Source organism: Cyrtonyx montezumae, unplaced genomic scaffold (genome assembly GCF_038088225.1).
Source record: "Cyrtonyx montezumae isolate F1298 unplaced genomic scaffold, pur_monq_1.0 scaffold_3, whole genome shotgun sequence".
Taxonomy (NCBI): Eukaryota; Metazoa; Chordata; class Aves; order Galliformes; family Odontophoridae; genus Cyrtonyx; species Cyrtonyx montezumae.
In genome coordinates this window covers 50,547,717-50,567,786 of record NW_027072034.1, presented here as the reverse complement: position 1 = coordinate 50,567,786, position 20,070 = coordinate 50,547,717, and the positions used below count along the sequence as shown (strand labels likewise).

The 20,070-nt window shown below is 35.2% G+C and overlaps 1 protein-coding gene across 11 annotated transcripts in view; it reads left to right on the top strand.

The window, feature by feature from the left end:
• DMD (dystrophin) overlaps positions 1-20,070 on the top strand; it is a 961,436-nt gene that overhangs the window by 589,509 nt on the left and 351,857 nt on the right. For all 11 annotated transcript variants that reach the window (XM_065741536.1, XM_065741534.1, XM_065741531.1 and 8 more), the window contains one exon: positions 13,770-13,934. In XM_065741536.1, coding sequence (XP_065597608.1) covers positions 13,770-13,934 — 165 coding nt within the window. The remainder of the gene's footprint in view (positions 1-13,769; positions 13,935-20,070) is intronic.

Sequence of the window (20,070 nt, the reverse complement as noted above, 5' to 3'; positions counted from 1 at the left end):
ATATCAAGTGATCTTCACTGGGTCACTGGAGAATGGTTCTGCAGTAGGTTGATTTGATGAGGGTATATTTTTTTATGTTCCTCAAAGCACAGTGGACAAACTTAATCAGCACAGAGATTTCTCTGGGGCTTTTCTGTCCCTCCATCCCCATCTTGGAGTGCATCTTATGATTTAATCCTTTTGTTTCCAGCTATTTGTTTTGCTTTCTGGCATCTATGCTAGAAAGGAACGTGTAACAATGTTCTGATTCTGATTATTTGGTCTTGCTGGATGATACTTTGTTCAAAACATAAACTGTACATGGTAAAGTAGCTATTTATCTGGTGTATGCTACAGTAATTCTGTTTACTTCAGTGAAGCTGTGATAATTGAAAATTACCAGTTGAAAACATAGCTGAATATCTCCTAGGAGTATGACAAATTTTTGTTCTGCCTTGATCTGCTAAACAGTGGAAAGGTTGACAGCACTGTGAGTCTTAACCTTCAAGGTGGTATATTTGAAATAAATCATGTTCAGACCATTTTTTACAGTCACAGGAACTGTTGCCCTACAGCAGTGGAAATAAGCTGAAAAAAGAAATTGAGGATGAAAGGAATTGCAGTCACATAAAATGTTGTATTTTTTTTTCTTTTGATTTGGTATTGTCTTTGCTTTTAGATGTTTATATCATGTGCCGATGACCTTGAGAATAGATACATGAAGAATTTTTCTTCTGTTATATAGTAGTAAATTTTAAATGACGCTTCCTTTGACAACTTTATTGAATAGTGATTCTAATAGGCTGCTACCTCAAACATAGTTTAAGCAGAGAATGAGGATTAAAGTCCACATTTAGAAGTATGACTTCTAAATTCTAGCCTGGTTTTACTTATTATGCCCTCTCCAAAGCCAGTATTTCTTGTGAAAATGAAAATAACACTATCTCTGTGAATTCTTAGTAATATGAAAAATGAAGTGTTTTATAACCATTTTTATGTTTTTACATCAAGAATTTTCATTTATTTTCAAACCTCAAAGTATCTTCTGCTGTGATAGCCAAGTAAGCTAACCACCTAGGGCTTCAAAGCATACAAAAAGGTACTAGGCACTGAAGTTTGTGATGAATTCAGTTCTTGTCATATGCCACCTGCCAGGGTATATAACAGATCTGTAATGGGTTTCTTACATTTTAGTGTGCAGTAAATGGATTGATAGATTAGGTCTGAGACCAGTGAACCATGGAATCAGTGGTTTGCTGGAAGGAGTTTATTACTCTTTAATAATATTCTTGGTCTGGTGTCAGCCAAGAGGGATGAGCTAGATTATCTGAAAGTAAGCTGGATGCCAGAATCAGCGTTGTCCTCATTTATCCACCTTAGTCTTCACAACATCTACTGTATGTATTATGAAGGTTATTATAAGTGCCTGATGGAGACATTTTGTTTTGCTGCCTTTTAATTTGTCTGCTAGCATTAGAACTAATTACTAGACACCGAAGAGACCAATTCACTGTTTACTGCCACAGCAAATCAATTTGTTGTGCTATATAGACAAAAAAAAATTGGAGTGGAGTGACATGACTATAATTCGTGAGCATTTTCTGTACCACCAGGAAAAGTATAGGTCTTCTTAGCTTGGTTGATCAAGTGTAGAGAAAAACAGATGGGCCTGGAAAGTGCAGAAAGACAAAGTCATAACAAGGTTAGGGTTCATGTAATGTAGTTTGCCTTGAGTAGTAATTATTCACAGATTACCTGTGATGGCATCAAATTTCAGCATGTTAATGCAACTTAGTTTAAGTTCATGGTTTAAACTATTATGATTGCCATTGTTAGTGGGATGGATGGGAAAGTGTCTTGGAAAATGAATGCCATGGTTTGATTTGTATTTTTTATTTGAAATGTTAGTGTAGCTGACAGTTTTGGGATCAGAAAGTTGATCTTTTCCTGAATTTGTTTACTGGTTATAAGTGATCTAAATTTCTTACATTTAACAAGGTACTATGCAATGCTGTATGGGAACTGTTGAATCAGGGCCTGAAGCACTGCTGGATCAGCTGAGGTGAGCACTGAGTCAGCCGCAGGAGCACAGGTGAAGGCAATGCACTGTGTGACCGGAAGGGGTGCAGTCTGGCTCCACCTCTCCCAGACCCCATTTCAGGGCTGACCACCACTGGGGAAGGATCTCTTGTTGGAGATCTGTCCCCTGTGGAGTTCTGGGTGAGCCTTGACTGCCAGTGACAGGCGAGCCCCTCGTAATTTCCCGGTTGTCTTTATACCATCTGGGTAAGCCATATGAAAATATACTGTCCACCTTTATTATTTTGTGTGGATACTATTCTTTCAGGGTATTCACCCTCCAAATGCTAAATTATCTATCATAATTTGTCATAGGCTGCTAGTTATTTATAGTCCATGTTCGTGTTAACAACAGCACTCATAAATGATCTTACTTGTAAGAAAATGAAGTTATGCTTCTTTCAGTTTGTTTAAATGAATATGATAGCGTTACAAGCAAATAAGTATATACAGGTTTTGTTCAGTTACTCTGTGTGTGTGTGTTGCTAACAGCTACTAGTAACTAAGATTTCGAAAAGCAGAATTACTACCAGTATGAAAATAAGTTGCTGTTACCCAGCATGTGGAAAGCCCAACACAGAAATAAAACCGTGATGACTTTATTATAAAAAATTATTTTGGGCCATATTGTAGTAAATAACATGTGTTTTGCATTGCTGTTGGGTAACATTTGAAACTGATTATTTTCATGGATATTTTGTTATTCTAAGCCTTAATTTGAACTTTGAAGGTGAACAATGTTTTCTGTCTAGAAAATGAATACATGGAGATTATAAACAAGGATGTACTGTTGTGTTCCTACTGGTAATAGGAAAAGATAGGATATGTGTGTAATGCATCTATCTTCCTATACTTTCTGTTTGGCAGCATTGTTTAACTAAGATTTACTAAATAAGAAAATTATGGAATTATATAATACTATAGATTTACATGTAGTCATATATAGTTAGTCCTATTATTTGGTATCAGTGGTTTAATTTTGCTCCAAATTATGTTCTATACAGTTGTGTTTCCTGAAGGGAGAAAAGAGTGCCGCTCAGTGCAAAGACATCTAAAGAGTCCTGCTGCCCAGATATGCTTAGAATCACAGAATATCCCTACTTGGAAAAGTTGAACAAGGATCATGGAGCCCAGCTCCTGGCTCCACACAGGACTATCCAAAATCCAAACCCTATATCTGAGAGTGTTGTCCAGAATACTCCTTGAACTCTGTCAGCTTGGGACCATGCTCACTGTCCTTGGCAGCCTCTCCCGTGCCCTCTGCTTTCAGAAGAACTTTTTCCCAACCCCCACTCTGACGCTCTCCTGATGTGGCTTCGTGCCATTCCCTCTGCTCCTGTCACTGCCACCAGAGAGCAGAGCTTAGCGCTGCCCCTTGTACTTGAGGCTATACTTTCCTGTTTCAGTTTCCTGGGGAGCAGATGCTTGTTCTTGCTAAGCACCTGCCATAGTAATTTTTCTCTCTGAAAGAACATAAATTTTATTTCCTAGTGAATCTTTGAATTTCTGAGAGAAAGACGAGAAGATCTTTGGATTCCAAAGTCAATAATGTTGTTAACTTTATGGCAGAACTACTGCATGTACATCATGACGTAGGATCATGCTCTTGTAGGGTGATGTCAGGTTCTAAAGGCCTACGTCTTCTGTGTGTGGGAATTTATCATTTTATGTATCCCTTTTTCCAGCTTGTTATTCAAATAGGAAAGACGCTCACATTCTTACACGAGTAAATAAGTTGAATAATCACACAGATCAAATATAGGATCAAATTAAGGAAGCTATACTGGTGAGAACTAAATAGTATTCTTTTGCTTGTAAACCCTTTCTTTTTCTGAAGTTGAAGAGCTAAGAAATATTTGTATATTCAAAAACTCTGTTTTATATGTGGTATGGAATTTACTACTTCTTTCTGGTTTTTCTTATGTTGGAACAAAGTTGTTTAGCTATGAAAATAAAGTTATGTTACAGACTGTGAAAATAAAGTAAACAAGAGAGTATGCACTAAAGCATTTTTTTGCCTAATAAGAATGTCAGTATTTCCAATTCTTTTTTTCCCCAATTCATTTTGAAAACATATACTGCAGTTTTCTGACTGTATTGATTTAAAACTATTGAAATTCTTAGTTATTTTGAAGGCAGTAGATTGCATATGTTAGAAGACAAACCACGTTAGGAACTGGGTTGTACAGCCTACTTACAAAAGCAATTTTCAGTCATTGTATTAGCTTCATACATTAGGTTTTGTTCCACTTTACAAGCTATACTGTAACTCATCCTAATGACTGTTGCTAAAAAGAACTGGAGGCTATCATAAGACATAACGAAACATAACAGACATCTACTTTTTCTTTCTCTGATGTTTAGTTAGTAGAAGTAGTTCAATGGGTATATTATAATAGCTCTGAGATCCTCAACAATCAGTAAGTTCATTCACTGTAGGTTAGAGAAAACGAGATGGTTTAACATAAACTGAAATATTTTATTGTTTACTACCTGTAAAATAAGATATGCTAGCACATCAGGATTAGGCTAATGGATCTCCTCTAGTCTGATTTGATTTTACGATTTCAATCAGTGGTTTTTAGATTTGGAAAATTAGTGTTAAACTAACTTTGAAAATAATCTGAATATCTCCACAGACTCGCGCTGTATTTAGTTTTGACCCCAAATAAAATAGTAAAAAAAAAACAAAAACAAAAACGGCAACAACAACAAAAAAAAAAACAACATTATTTGATTTGCTTAAACTGCTCCTTTTTTCAGTTTAGATTCTAAGATTTTTTGTTTGTTTGTTTCTTTGTTTTTAAATTTTTTGACATATCTATTATTTGGAATTTATAAGACCAAAATTAAAATTAGGAGAGTGCAATTCTTGAGGAAAGAAGGAACTGAGAAAACCCTCCCCACTCACATTAAAGTGATCTGAATAAATAGATGCAGTAGCACAGCATCAGGAAGTTCGTAGTGCAGTAAATCCCTGATTGATGTTATATTTGGTATGGTACTTTACAGAGACCATTTTTATCATGGCACTTCCCACAGTTTAGAAACACCAGGGAAGTTGTTAAATTTTCCAGCTGCTCTATTTTTTTATGTACAACCTTCTATCTCATAGGAATATTGTAAAAATAATTTATTTGATGATACGGCAATGTTCTGAAAGTTTAAAACATTGTAAAAGTGGTTAGTAACACTGTTTCATGCTCTTTCTGGAGTCCTGCAGAGAAATATACGATTGATCTCTTTATTAAGAATACCATCAATTTTCTTTCCCTTGTAAAATATTAATAAATATTCTCCTACTACATTATGTTGTTTATTATCATTTGAAACTATTTCTCAATCTGAAAAAGTCATTTGTCTATTTCATAGAAGACTCTTCTGAATGTTAGTACTCTGGATGCAAAATTTAAATATCTATTTCTAAACTTCTTTTTAAAATAAGAGATGTCAGTACATTTTTACTCATTTTATGAAAAGACAAAAAGCTCAGTTAGCCTCTTCAGAAGAATAACCTATCATGTTACTAGAAGCTATAGTGAAAAAAATGATAGTTCTTGATGAACTCATGAAAGTTCTTGATGTGTGAATAGTATTACTTTTAAAAACTACTAGAAGTTGAAGGACTTAAGTTTCTACCCTGAAGATGATATTCATTATGTAGACGCAGGAAGTGTGAGATTGACGTCTTTTCTCGCTTTACAAAGTTCATCATGAAGTAGGTTAAATTGATAATTTCAGAGATCATTTGATAATAATGCAGGGCATATGTAGAAAGAAAATGTTTATATTTATGTCATATCTATCATGAAGACTTTAGATGTGTCTGCATAGGGCTGCAGTGGTGCTCTTTTTGCTTCATGTTAATCTATAAACAGAGGCTTTAAAAATATTTAAAGAATATAATCCTGCAAGAGGCAAAAATATTCTACTACCAAGTGAGACCAAACATTTATGATTAAATGCATGTATGTATGCATGCACACATAGATACTATCTTACCGACTTAAATTCCCATTCTATTTTTGTTTGGATGAATCTGGGATATATTTGTTATCTATTTCAGAAGTTATGCTAACTACTTTGAATATAAAAATATGATTGTAAAGGCATTTGTGGGATAAAAGCACCCATAAAGGCACCTAATACATCAGTTTATTCCAAGATACTGCTTATATTATTGAAATGCTTGATTTCAAATCAAGCAGTTTAAGCAAATCCTCTCACATTTTTCTGCACTGCAGCAACTTCATTTGTGAAAGAGTTCACATGCAGTGACCAGTGGTTTGCATGCTATCATGTACCACTGAATGACTGACAGAGGTTTGGGCTTTTCTAAACCTCATTTCCCACCACACTCTCCTCTTGTGTCAGGTTTTTCATGCGTTTCTATCAAGGAAGACCACAGGGACCAAAAAATCAATGTTTTTACTACATGCTGTTTGTAAGAGAAAGTTTATACTTCAATTATATAAGTCTGTCTGTATTACAACATGCTTATATAATTAAAGCTTCACAAACGATTATCTTTAATAGCCTCTGAGGGAAGCCTCCCCTTTCCTTTTTTTGGCCACTTGTTTCAGAGTTCAGAAAAACACTTCATCATTGAGCATCAGCATTACCCAGAGAATTGCCTGTTGTTGTGATATGGAGCTCTACAAATGAGCACTGTTATCTAAGGTAAATTCCATACTCTCAACTTTTCTGTTAACTGCATGTTTCTCACAAATGAAAAGTTGTCACTTGCCACAGAGTTCTAAAGGAGATATTTCTTGAAAAACATCCAATAACAACTAAATTCCTTGTTACCTGTATTCTATGAGTCATGTCAGCTCATTACTTGGTAGGCAGGATCACCCACTAGGTTTGGAATACCAACATTTTTCTAGTTTTTAGTAGGATACATTCCTTCTTTCTAAGGAACACGGTAAATAAATACCTGTAGACAAAATTCAATCCCCTTGAAATTTATCTACACTGTCCAAAGATAACATGAAACATCCTTGTTTCATTTTTAAGGTAATAATATAGTTTATCTATGCATTGTTTATATAACACGCTTCTCTTATACAAGAAACTGCTGTTTCACAATGATTTTATTGCTGTATTGTAAACCTTAGATCCAATTATATAAATTTCCTCTATCGAGCAAAATATTTCTTTTTTGTTTGTTTGTTTCATTTCTATAGACGTTTGTTTCACTGCAATGTTTTTTGGCTTTGTTTTCTTTATCAGGCATACTGGCATTTGATAATTTTTAGGAAATCCATCGCAGTTTTGTGCTTCTGGGAAGCTTTTCACTTTTTTTAATTAGCTATTGACTGGATTGCCACTGTGAACTGATTGCACATGGAAGTCAAGCTTTCAGTATTGGGCATGGTCTTGAAAGTAAAGTAATCAGACAATATAAATTATTATAAGAAAAAGGAAAAGAAGGGCTGATGAGACACAGCAGCAGGCAGGAAGTACTCCAGTGCCTGGAATGACTTATGTAGTGATGGGACTGATGTGTTCAGTTTGCCAGATCAGAAGAGGAGATTGATGTGGTGTGGTAAACTGACTCAAAATAATACATAACGGGTTGTCCACATATGTGGTGGATGAGACATTCAAGGTCAGGCTGGAAGGGGCTCTGAGCCACCCTGATTTAGCTCTAGGTGTTCCTCCCTGTTCATTGCAGGGAATTTGGACCAGATGACCTTTAAGCATCCTTTCCAACTCACGTATTTTAATGAATGTGATGTTCTGGGACATTATAGTAGCACATCCAGCTCTATGCTGTGTGTAGCACTGTGGCCTGCTGTTTTCTCTTCCTCTTTGCTTCCTAACAGACTTTAGTTTCTTCTTTGGGGAAAAAAGCGATGACTAAAAGATTCAAGGTAACCTGTGTAGGCAGGTTACAAATACTGTCGCGTACATGGAGGAGTTTGCTCATTTCTAGGATAAGAATAACTTGAAGAGTAGACATGGTATCTTCTAATGTAAACCACGGAAAAACAATTAGCAATTTTAATTAGGATTACTTTTCTTGTCTTGTGTCAGAAGATCCCTCATTAAGAGCCACTGCAAGAATCAGATTCTGAACTTTTTACAGTTGCTTTTGGATTTCTGGAATTGAGTGAGGGACAAAGATAAAGAAAGTACTGGACTAGATAAGCAGTAGAGATTTAAGGTGGAGAGTCCTGTGATCAGAAAATGCCCTTGTCAAAAGAAGTTCACTGAGATAGTACACAAAAGAATGAATGTCAATTAGTTATAAATATTAAATATAAAAGAGTATTGTTATTCAGACGATTGTGATATATATCATTATATTACCATGTAAGAAAAACAAAATGAATTGTTGGTTTGGGGTATACATTTTTTTGTTTCTTAAAAAGTTAGGCAACCCGATGAAGCACAAAATTGCCTTTGTCTTGCGTTTGTGAATTGCTTTACTCTTCCCCATGAATGGGAAAAATTATCATCTAAATAAAAATTAATCTTGTGAATATTACAAATATATATCTAAGAATTCAAAAATAAAAAGTAAGAAGAAAGCTTCCAAAACACAGGAGAGATCAGGTCCTGGGAATCTTGTAGGGAAACGTGAAAGACTGGCTACACTGAAAATAATAGTTTTATAAATATACTTTTAGTAGCCTATTTTGCCTTCCTCTAGTAAAATACTGTATATTCCAACTTTGTCAGAAACACTATGGTTCATAAATATTCATCACTTAGAAGAAATTACATAGATTTTGTTTTAAAGTCAATATTGAGTTTCCTAATGAAAATGGCTCAGTTAATTAACTAAATGGCATCCTAAACCGAACTTACATGAAACTCTTTCTTATACTGATTGTCTTTCATGAAGAAATGATGCATAAAAATTAAGTTCTCCCCTTCCATTTTAAATCATTCTTTGATACTCAGTCTAGGGAAGGTGATTTTAAGCAGATAAAACTTTCTGAACAGTGTCTGTAAAAATTGCTGCTTTGTAATAATCTTAACGACGTTATGGAAGTGCCATTTGTAATGCACACAATAAGTCAGTATTAAAGCTTGTATTTAATGATTTTTATGACTTATTTTTTTCATATGCAAGTCTTGGTGTGAACAGTAGATAATCTTGCTTTTGACCTAGTTATGCCGTGAATTGTCTGTCCTGGAGTCACCTACCTTTTTTCCTCTTATTTTAGCAAAAATTGAATAGTAAGGCAGAAACTGCACCTTGTCTTATATTAGGAAATGTGCTTTAACAGGGAGTTGGACTACACATTCCAAATATTTCTGCATACAATCAATGGTGTGTATTTGTTAAATCCAGATACTGCCAGTTATCCTACAGTAGAAGCTCACTTTAAGAAAATGCTTTGTATGTTAGAAGGACCTTTCCATGCCAGTAGTATAAGAAAGACACTATTAGCAGTCTGCACAATCTTCTCTTTGGTCCTTTCAGGTAAATGGGAAATGACCTTGACGTTGATTTGTGAGGAAGAAGGGAAATATTTAAAATAAGGCATTTGTCACTCAAATGAGTCATTTCAGTGGCTTTCTTTTCTTTTGTCACGTGGTAACTGCTTTTTGTAAGTGATGCCTTAATAACTACATTGTTTGTCGAGTTCATTCACTTGTGATAACATTTCTGATCTCCATAAAATTATTCCTAACTGTTCTTTCTTTCATACCATCTCTACCTTGTTAGTTTCAGTTTTTTAATTTCAAGTATTTTTCTGTTACAGGATTAACTAAACAGCTATGGTATTGATACTGCTTTCTGAATACTCATAAGGAGTTAGAACAGGGACCTTTAAATACAGTTTTGCATTGGCAGACATACCTTATACATTTTCTTTCATATTTATGATATGAATTAGTATTCCTTTCCATCTGCTCCATTTTAAGTCATATTGTAGTGCGTGCACAAAACTATTTCTATCTATCTGAAAAACAGTGATCTGTCTGAAGCTAAAGAAGGAAGTTGCAGTGGAAAACTGGTGCATGTGAAACGTATGAAGTCAATATGTCTAAACTGAGCAACTGAATGGTTTTGCACCAAAGTGGTTGCATTGGGTAGGAATGGAAAGAACCTAAAAGCAGATTATTTAGGCTTCTAGTGAAGGAAGATATACAAGGTGTGATGCTCAAAAGGAACAGAAATAAGCAGTATTAGATAAAGATCTAGACTTTGAAGTCATGCAACTATTTAATTTTGACAGAGTATTCTCATGTTTCCAAAGATATCATCATTTTAATGTTGGTAATTTATTTGTATTCTTTTAATATTTTAAAGAAAAGATTAAAAAATGAAATGCATAGAACTAATTAAGCAAAAAATGGCCTGATATTTTAAGGTAATAATAATGCTATGTATTGTGAGGACCAGTGTCAGTTTTTAAAAGTAGGATCTTCTACTGTTCTCCAATTTAGGACATAAATCTTTTCTATTATTCTGCTACTAAGCTGCCAATTAATCTAACTTAATTAACATTTGAACTAAAGTACAAAATTTTAGATGCATCACATGCTTTGAGATTAATGTTTTGACACACCGTTAAAATTATATAGTCCTTTGATGTTGAAATCAGAGTTTAGTCTTTGAAAGCATAATCTATTTTTTTTATTTGCACTTTCATATCTATTTTTTCCTTTGGTTTGCAAACCAAGGTATGTTTTCATTGTTGATCTGCTACTAAATAGGGTAAAGTTGAAGATACTAATTTTTAAGCAGAAACTGAAGTCAGAGTTTTAGAAAGCTGTCCCAATTAAAGTTGTTCTTTCTTCAATTCTTTGTCCTTGCACACTTTATTCTTTACCAGCTTAAAAAACTCTTCACTTTCTTCAGGCTTGTGTTCAGATTACGCAGAATTTGTAGAAAATGTCTTATGTGCTTACCCTTTTTCACTCTTGTGCAGATGGTGCCTTAGTACCACTGCTTTTGGTCTTGTAGCTTATGAAAGGATGTCAGTCAATTTCTAGTAAAACTAAACAGTCTTTCTTACACAGAAGAGAAAGAAATAAGATATTATAGAGGATGAAACTAAGTAGACACCAGATAAAAGTGGGAGGAGGAAGAGACCAAGAAGGAAAAAGTATAGAAAAGAATTTTGGAGTGGGACGGATTGCTTACTCTGCCCTGGAAGCATCCTGGAGCTAAGAACTAGTTGAGAGAGCCTGGAGGATGGAGTTGGGCTGCTGTAGGTCCCAGTGACAACAGAATCTCATCTCAGGGGTAGGAATTCTGGAGCTAGCTGTGTCATGTTGGCCAGGAATTGAAAAAGCTCATCAAGGAAGTTCCATGATAGATTGGAATTTCCTCTTCAGTTAAAGATCGCAAGCTAAAAGGTAGATGGAAAGATCGTAATTTAAGAAGTAGAGAGAAAATTCTGGAGACCCAGTCAACCTACCCTTGTCTGTTACTCCATGGAGTGTTTCCCAAGTTATGCTTCAGGAAATAAGCTATCTCCTCAGAGACAGTACCTCGGCTCAGTGGAGGATTTGTAATTCCCTTAAGCTCATGAGTTTCTAATTTGATTAGCCAGTTTGACTGTTTGATGAAGGAATTTCAAATAAATAAAGATTTCTGAGTTACAGAATTGAAAAATCTGTTTTACACACAATAAAATGAAACATTTTACCTGCATGTTACGTAGTATTCCCTTGTTAATATGCAGCCAAAAATCTGTTTCTTACGTGCTTATCTATAACCATGAACTTCTGAGTTTGAGGGAAGTTTTGCCTTTGTGTTTTTCTTGAGTTACGAATTTCCATCTTATATCTACCTGAAATCTCCCCTCTATTATTTTACCTCAATCTCCTCCACATATGTCGTTGCTATTTCTCCATTCTCATTCAAGTTTAATACTATATCTTAGCATATAATCATTTTCATTTTTCTTTCTTTTCCCATAAAATTCTACAAATTTATTTTTGTCTGCCTTCTAGTTGACCCAGTATATTTCATTAATGCTGATTAGAGACAGATTAATTTAAATTTCAGATTTTCAGATATCACCTTGGATTCTTTTTCTGCCAGTGGTTACCTATTTGTTTTTAATAGGTTTTCTGAGGAAATTGTTTACATTAATATTAGAGCTACTAAACACTGAAGATTATCATTCAAAACTTGTAAGAAAGATGAAACTAATCTTCTGTGAAATTAGGCCAAGATCTGCATAGATACTGAGAGAACGCATAAGGGAAATGTGAATGCATTTTTAATTGTTTTCTTGTGTATCTAGGGCCATACTGGAAAAGCAGAGTTTTTGTTATATTTAACAAGATTAGGAGGATAGAAAAAGCGATTTGACTCATGGGTCAGTTTTTATTAAATAGGATATTATGGGGTGGATGTAATGAACAACAGAGATAATTTAACAAACTGCAGATCAAATTAATGAATTAGAATAATCTTTTAGGTATGGTCTAGTAAACAGTATGTGAAATATATGTAGAAGGGTTCTTGTGGTATCAACAGATTGGTGTTTTCAAACTGAATTTGTAAAGAAATGTATGTGCTATGAGACAAATGTTTTCTTCCCACTCCTGCTGTTTTGTTTGTTTGTTTGTTTGTTTGTTTTGTATCCTTCACTGCTTTCATGTCTCTGGATTTTGATCAATTATCTCCTGTAAAATGCCATCAAAAGGAATTAGTACACACAAGTGATACTGTTGCAGCTAGGCAACATAATAGGTAAACTTCCATTAATACTGTTAAGCTTCAGAGGGAATTTATATTTTACCGTGTGCATCAGAAACATCACGTTTGCTACTTTTACAAGGTCTGCATTAGAGAAAAACTATTCTTTGAAATGAACAATAGGGAAAAACTCCATTTCCTTGATATGAACAACTAACCAGATTCTTGGCTGTTTTTAATAGTTAGTTGCCATATTTTCTTATTCCGTCCCAGGACCTTTATTTGCTGTTTCTAATTATTTTTCAAGTCCAGATGGTTTCTCCTCTAGTATATGTTTGCAATGCTTCCCATTTTGTATAGTGACACCTCACCTCTCCAGCTATAGAAAACAAGCTGGGAATGACAGCATGGAATGTTGGCTCCAACCTGTTTTATTTATTTTCAACCTGTTCCTATATTTACTCCAAATGCTTCAGTGCTGTTAGATTTGAACTGTGTCATTCACTGATTAATAATTTCTAATTACTGGCAAAGAATGTACTTGGTTAAAATCTAACTACTTTGAATGCAAATAAGAGAACAAGTTCAGTATTGATGACACATTTCTTAATTATTTTTCTTCACTACATGCATTTCCTCATGCATATTTGGACACAACTGACAACTCTAAACACCTTGTCAGAAAACAGATGCTTATAAATTTCCAGATGAAAAAGGCCAAGAAAGCTTAGATGTCATTCAAACAGTCACTTTTGTGTTTTTATATTCACTGTTGCTCTCTCGGATTAAAAATTGACCATAAAAGCAGTTTCATATACAGAGAAAGCAAACTTTTTATGTACTACAAATGCAATAGTAGAATAACAAAAATGAGAAGTCTGATGATTCATGCATTTGTAGGAAAGAGAATGTTTTAACTGACTCGCAAGATACATACTGTAATAATTTGACTACTGTTTCTAGCCTTTTCTACATTTCCTTCTAGAAGTGTATACAATTAACTTTTGTTGTGTGTAGTGTGTGTATAGTTTTAAACTGATTTGTTGCTTTTTTTCCTTACTACAAAACCAGCTTCTGATACTTTTTTCAGGTGTCCAGAGATCTACCTGAGAAGCAAAAACAAATAGAGGTTCTGCTAAAGGATTTTGTCGAACTTGATCAGCAACTAAATCAACTGACACTGTGGGTAACACCTGTCAAAAACCAGCTCGAGCTTTATAACCAAGTGGGTCAGCCAGGAGCATTTGATATTAAGGTAAGTTTTCATCTGCTTTAAAAAGGAATCTGGATATTTTGTGGTCAAAATGTCTGTTGGAGTATTAGCTGCATAGCTTGTACTAACAATATATCGGTTTGAGATGTGAGTCCACAGCAGTACCCTAAGATTCTGACATATAAAAATTCTATTTTTTTTTCCATTAGATAGTTTCATGGAATAAAGATGTTTAGAATTAAGGGATGTAAGATGAAATGAAAAAATAATAAATAATTTTTTGCAAAACCGTATCAGGAAGGAATAGCCAAAAAGTTAGTACATCAAATTTAGAACATCAATGATGGGCTGTTTGAGCAGTTTTCATCAAGTTAATATGACTAATTGAGAATCAGAATATTTAGTGTCATATAGTAATTCCCATGTTGAAAGAAAGACGACTAACTGCTAACCATCTAAGATAATGTTGTAATCAATAAAACTGATTGTTCAGGAATTGTGAACAAAATATTTATAATCTAAGTTTTTACATGTATTTAGGTATTAAAAGGTGCCTTCACATAGGTTGTGTGGAGCCAAAGAAACTGAACATGAAATACACTGATTAAAATAAGGGGCCGTGCTGTGTGTCTGCTTAGACCATTTGGCTTTTCTTTATTTGTCTATGCATACATGACCTTATGAAGACTGGGAAAATATTTTAGCATGCAACAACTTACTGAAATACGTGGTTTTTTTTATTATTTGCAGTAGCAGAGCATTTTGTTCACTCACATAAAGATTAAAAAGCAACGCTGTTAGGTGCTGGTTCTCATATTGCAATTTTCTGTGAAGAAGAAAAAGTAAAAATTTTAAACTGTTCTTACTTTGCATGAATTTTTTTTCAGATAATGTTTATTAAATTCCCTTTAACCTCATTGCTTCTGGGCAACTGTTTTAATGCTGAAACATTTTTCTGTCATACAATCACATTATGGAAAATAGTGAATCTTAAGTTCTGTTGTAGTCCTGTAATTGACAGAATGAGTTCAGTGGTGACATTTCCTTTTAAAGAGATAAAATTAGGATAGTTCTGGAAATGTTTGTATACATATGGAATGAGAGATGGAAATTACTTTAAAAAATTATCTATGTTTACTTCCTATATTTTTACAAAAACAAAAAACAAAAAAAAAACCAAAACCAAAAACCAGAATGCTTCTATTTCTTTCTTTCAGTCTTTTTTGTTGTGTTTCTTTTACTCGTAGACTGATTCCACCATTAAATTCTGTATAAAACAAGAGCAGGGCTAAAATGCTGCAAAATATAAGAATATTGTTTTGTCTATTGCTTGTGAAGGAGATGTTTTGCTCATCTCTTTAAGTCTTTTTAAGGTGATGTTACAGGAATATTTTTGAAAGGCTGCTATGAATAGGGAAACGGAAAGTCTATAGTCCTGATGTGGTGTGATGATATCTTGTATGATCAGAGAGGAAGGGGAATACTGAAGATCATCAAAGGAAGGAAAGTAAAGCATGAGCCAGCAGAGAGGTTTAACCCATCTTTCACTTGTCATCGCCACACTTGGAACTTAATAGACAGAGCATGTGGTAGAAACTTTCGTCAGAATGTTTCTATTGTTTCCCAGAATTCTATCCAGAATCTAGATGGAGTAGGTAGTGAACAGACTCTTTTCTTCTTCACTGTGATGCAATTAGGAAGCAGAGATTAGATACATCAAGCACAGAGAGATGGGACATGTCCAGCATATACACTGGTCATCACAGGCATTCATCTTAGGGCGCCTTCTTTCTCTTTGTCTGGACTACTTTATGTTGAGCGAGTCTTTAGGCAGCATCTTAGCTTCTAAACTAAATGTGTATTTCAGTTTAAAAGGCATAAAAAACGATAAGAAAAATGTAAACACTATAAGTTTGTTGAAACAAAACTTCTTTAAACTCATTCACTCCCAAGAAGCATATTGTAATTTGTAACAGCTTTTATTGTAGAATACATTCCTTATAGAATCTGAGGTTTTGTTTTGTTTTATCCCCTTCTGTTCTCACAGTTCAATGCATCATTTGAAGAGTGACATCATGTCTCGTGCTACCCTAATATATTTTATGCCAATGAAATTTTTCTTCATTCATTAAGTCATTTCTTGATTCTGATTTAGAGAACAGAGTGCCTTCAGACCCCTGGCTCCAGGCCTTCATTTAGGCATCGTAATTTTTAGTGATTTCCAAAATCCCAAGTAGAATTTTAATAACTCACTCATTTCTTGTTAAGTAACAGTAGAGTTACTACTACTGTAAGTAACTCTACCCTGTTAAGTTAGTGAGTAACTAGTAACTCACTAAAAACAGTAATCCCAAATTTTATTCCCAAGATTTAGAAAACATCTCTAACAGTATATGTTGCATTCATGTTGTTAATTCATAATTACAATTTTCTTTTATAAAAGATATATATTTTAAATATAACAAAACAGACTAAAGAAATCTGCATTTAAAATGCAAATTCACAAGCTAACATTTTAATAATACTAGAACAGATCTTAAAAAATAAATAAGCATTGCATAATTTTTCTAACACATTGGCATAATCTCCCATCCTAATACTAGCATAATACAAACTACTCTTGTGAAATGTTTGTGTATATACATGGGGGAGTACAAAATCTCTATCTATTATAATGCTCAACAGTACTACTAGTTGTGAATGCTGGAACACTTCAATATTTGCCATGAGTCTTCAGTGTAGCTTCTTACACAGCAGAATATATGTTGTGTCTTTTGCAACTCTTGGTATTTTCTAGCTTCCCACATGTAGAGGAACTGTTAAGTCATGGCTTGAACTTGTAATTGGGCACCTGGTGAAGGGGGGGGGGGCTGCCCAGGGACCACAGGTGAATTGTTGGCACCTGTGCTCCCCACATGACCAGAAGAGGGTGACTTAAGTTGGAGCCACCCTCGGCTTGTATAAGGGGCAGCCACTGAAAGGAGAGTATCTCTAGGATGTAGGCTGTTTCCTGGGAAGAAGTGCTAACTAGCTAGAGACCTCTGACATCCGTTGAGTGAGTTCAGCTCTTCTTTTTGTATAAGAGTATTTGGTTTACCTGTGAATACTTTGCCTGGTATTGCTAAGAGCCTGTTAGAAGCAATTTTGCTCTTTTGTGAGCACAAGTCTGTGCATTCTCTCTTTGGCACAATGTTACTCTTACAGCAATTCTGCATGATTCTGTATTCATGTTTTGACAAACTTAGTTAGATGCAATAATCACAGATTTCCAATTTTACAGAATGGTATGAAAGAAGTACAGTGAAAATTGTCCATGTTACAATATGGTGGGATTAAAATACTTACGAGCTTTTTATACAGTACAACTTTGTGTACAGGACTGGTGTTATGGCCATAGCCATTGGTTATAGCTAGGTCAGTAAACCACTTCAGAGTAGATGTGTTCAGCTCTTACTGTACGGATATTTTTTTTGTATATGCTGGTATATGGTCACCAGAACTTCTGCCAGTAATGGTGAAGTGAAGCCTAGTTCCTTGCCATGTTTTCAGTTCATATTGAACAACTTCATCTTTTTTAGCAGTTCATGCCTGTCAGTGTTTAAGAAGCATTTGGGTAATGTCTTTAGTTGATTTTAATGGCCTCAGTGTTTCAGCTTTTGATTAGCCATGAGGTTGTCAGGTGATTGGACTTGATGATCTTTGTAGGTTCCTCCCTACTGAAATGTTCTGTTCTATTTAGTCTTTTCAGAGCTGTCTGGATCCTGATCCATTAAGCACTCTATCTGCTTCTGTCTTGCTTCTTGCTTGTTGGACTGTATGAGGGTAGCATTGCATCCTTCAAGTCTGTCACATAAGACTTTTAAGATGTATTTCATATTTTACTTTGGTAGTTCTTTGGGATAAATATACAGGAAGGGGGCTTCAGACTAGCAACTGTAAGTACCATGTGAACAGCAAAGCAAGCTGTGTAGCAGTTAATGGACAAGCAAAAGTTGCTAATATTACAGTATCTGCTTTTTGCTTTAACCTAGATATTGCTGACCAACACTGCAAGATATTTTTTTAGTCTTAAATATTAGTAGAAACAAGGATTCCTAAAACAAGTCCTTATATGTTGCGGTCTTGTTTGTATTTTATGAGAAAGACCTATCGAATGATATGACGACCCTGCATCTGAATTTGAACAAGCATTTGTCAAAGAATCATAGAATGGTTTGGGCTGGAGAGGACCTCAAAACCCATCCAACCCATGCTGTGGGCAGGGCTCCCCTCACCAGCTCAGGCTGCTCAGGGCCCCATCCAACTTAACCTTGAGTGCCTCCTGGTGTGTGGCATTGCATGTTCTCTGGGCAGCTGTGCCAGGGCCTCACCACCCTCTGACTGAAGAATTTCTTGCCAGTGCCTTACCTAAACTTCTTCTCTTTCAGCTTAAATCCATTTCCCCCTTGTCCTATCACTGTTACACTGTGTAAAAGATCAGTCTTCCTCCTGCTTCTGAGCTCCCTTTAAGTAGGCCACAGTGAGGTATCCCTGGAGCCTTGCCTTCTCCAGGATAAATAAGTCTAACTACGTCAGTCAGCCTTTGTAGGAGAAGTGCTCCAGCCCTCAAATCATCCCTGTGGCCCTCCTTTTGACCTGCTCCAACAGCTACGTGTCTTTTCTATGCTGGGGTCCCCAGACCTGGACAGTACTCCACATGGGACCTCACTCTGCTTTCCACCCCTCTTAAAATGCAGCACAGGCCACAGTTGGCCTTCCAGGCTGACGGTGTTTGCTTCTGGCTCATGTCCAACTTCTCATCTGTCAGGTCCTAAAGTCCTTCTCCAAAGGGCTGATCATCTGTCAGACAAGTGAACAAAATTAGTGTAGCTGGTTCAATATAGGGTTGGAAGATAGTGCCTTGATCATCCCATCTGACCTGCTGCGTAAAATGATCAGTTTGGTTTTCTGAATTATTTTCTACCTGAACAGTTGCATGCCTTTATCAAAAATAACCAAAATGAAACAAGACTACTTTTTTAACTTGCAGGTAAGGACAATCATCCACTTTTTGTGGTGAATTGCTTCAATAGTTGAATTTAAAGACCTGCACCTTTAACCTAGGATGAGTTTACTTAGCTTCATTCTTCTAGCAAACTAAAGGGGGCTTCAATACTGCATTCACAGATAGTATTCAAGTTTTATCTTAAACTCTGCTAACCATCAGTACTGTTATCCTAGTTCTGAGAAGGCAAATATGGAGTGTATAAATTAATCTTATTTCAAAAAGTAATTATTTTTGTTCAAAGCAATTATTTTTGTGGTCCTGATAATAATGTGATTATCTTTAATCACAGGCTTATTTTCACTAAGTCTAATGAATCTAAGAGGTGGCAAATGTTACTATAACAAAAAATGTAGCCACTTCAGCATTCTCCTCAGTGAATATAAAGCTGTGTGTGAGCACTTTGAAACTTATTCAGATTTAGTCATCCAGATTTGATAAACTTTTTATGAATACATTATTTTGAACATAGGATCTAGACCTGTACAATATACGTAGAAACAGCTTGTCAATGTTTTACAGGCTGGTTTGGCCCATTTCTGTGACTAATAGGGTGGGAGAACCCATGGACCCATGCTCTCAGAAAGTGGGGAAAGAGGAAAGGATAGGAAGATGGGCCTGAAAAAAACAATGACAATTATCTGTGGAAGTATAATTTACTAAATATGATAGTGGAATGCAAGACAACACAGGGTAATACAATATAATTGGAAATGAACCTAATAAATCAAATAAAATGGGAGTGTCCAAAATCTGAAGGTTTTACTCTAATGCTGAAAGCAAGCTGACTAGGGAGCACTCACTGCCAAGATGAGCAGCAAGGACAAAAGAGTGCATCTCTTGACCTGCAAACAGTTTCATCTTTCTTTATGAATGAAAAACAGAAATCGAACAATGAAAAGTCCTCTTGGGTATGCAGTTCTTCTCTTCTGAGAACCAGGTACCCAGAAATTCAGCAGTCTGTAGAACTGGAGCATTAAACCTTTAACTTACATTAAAACTTTAACGTGCTCTACATGATGTTATGATGTGGAATACCAATAACAAAAATTGTAAAATTATGGCACAGCTTTCCTAAAGCATCTACAGCTTGTGCATCTCCAGAACTATGGCTAAAGGAATTTGTGCAAACTG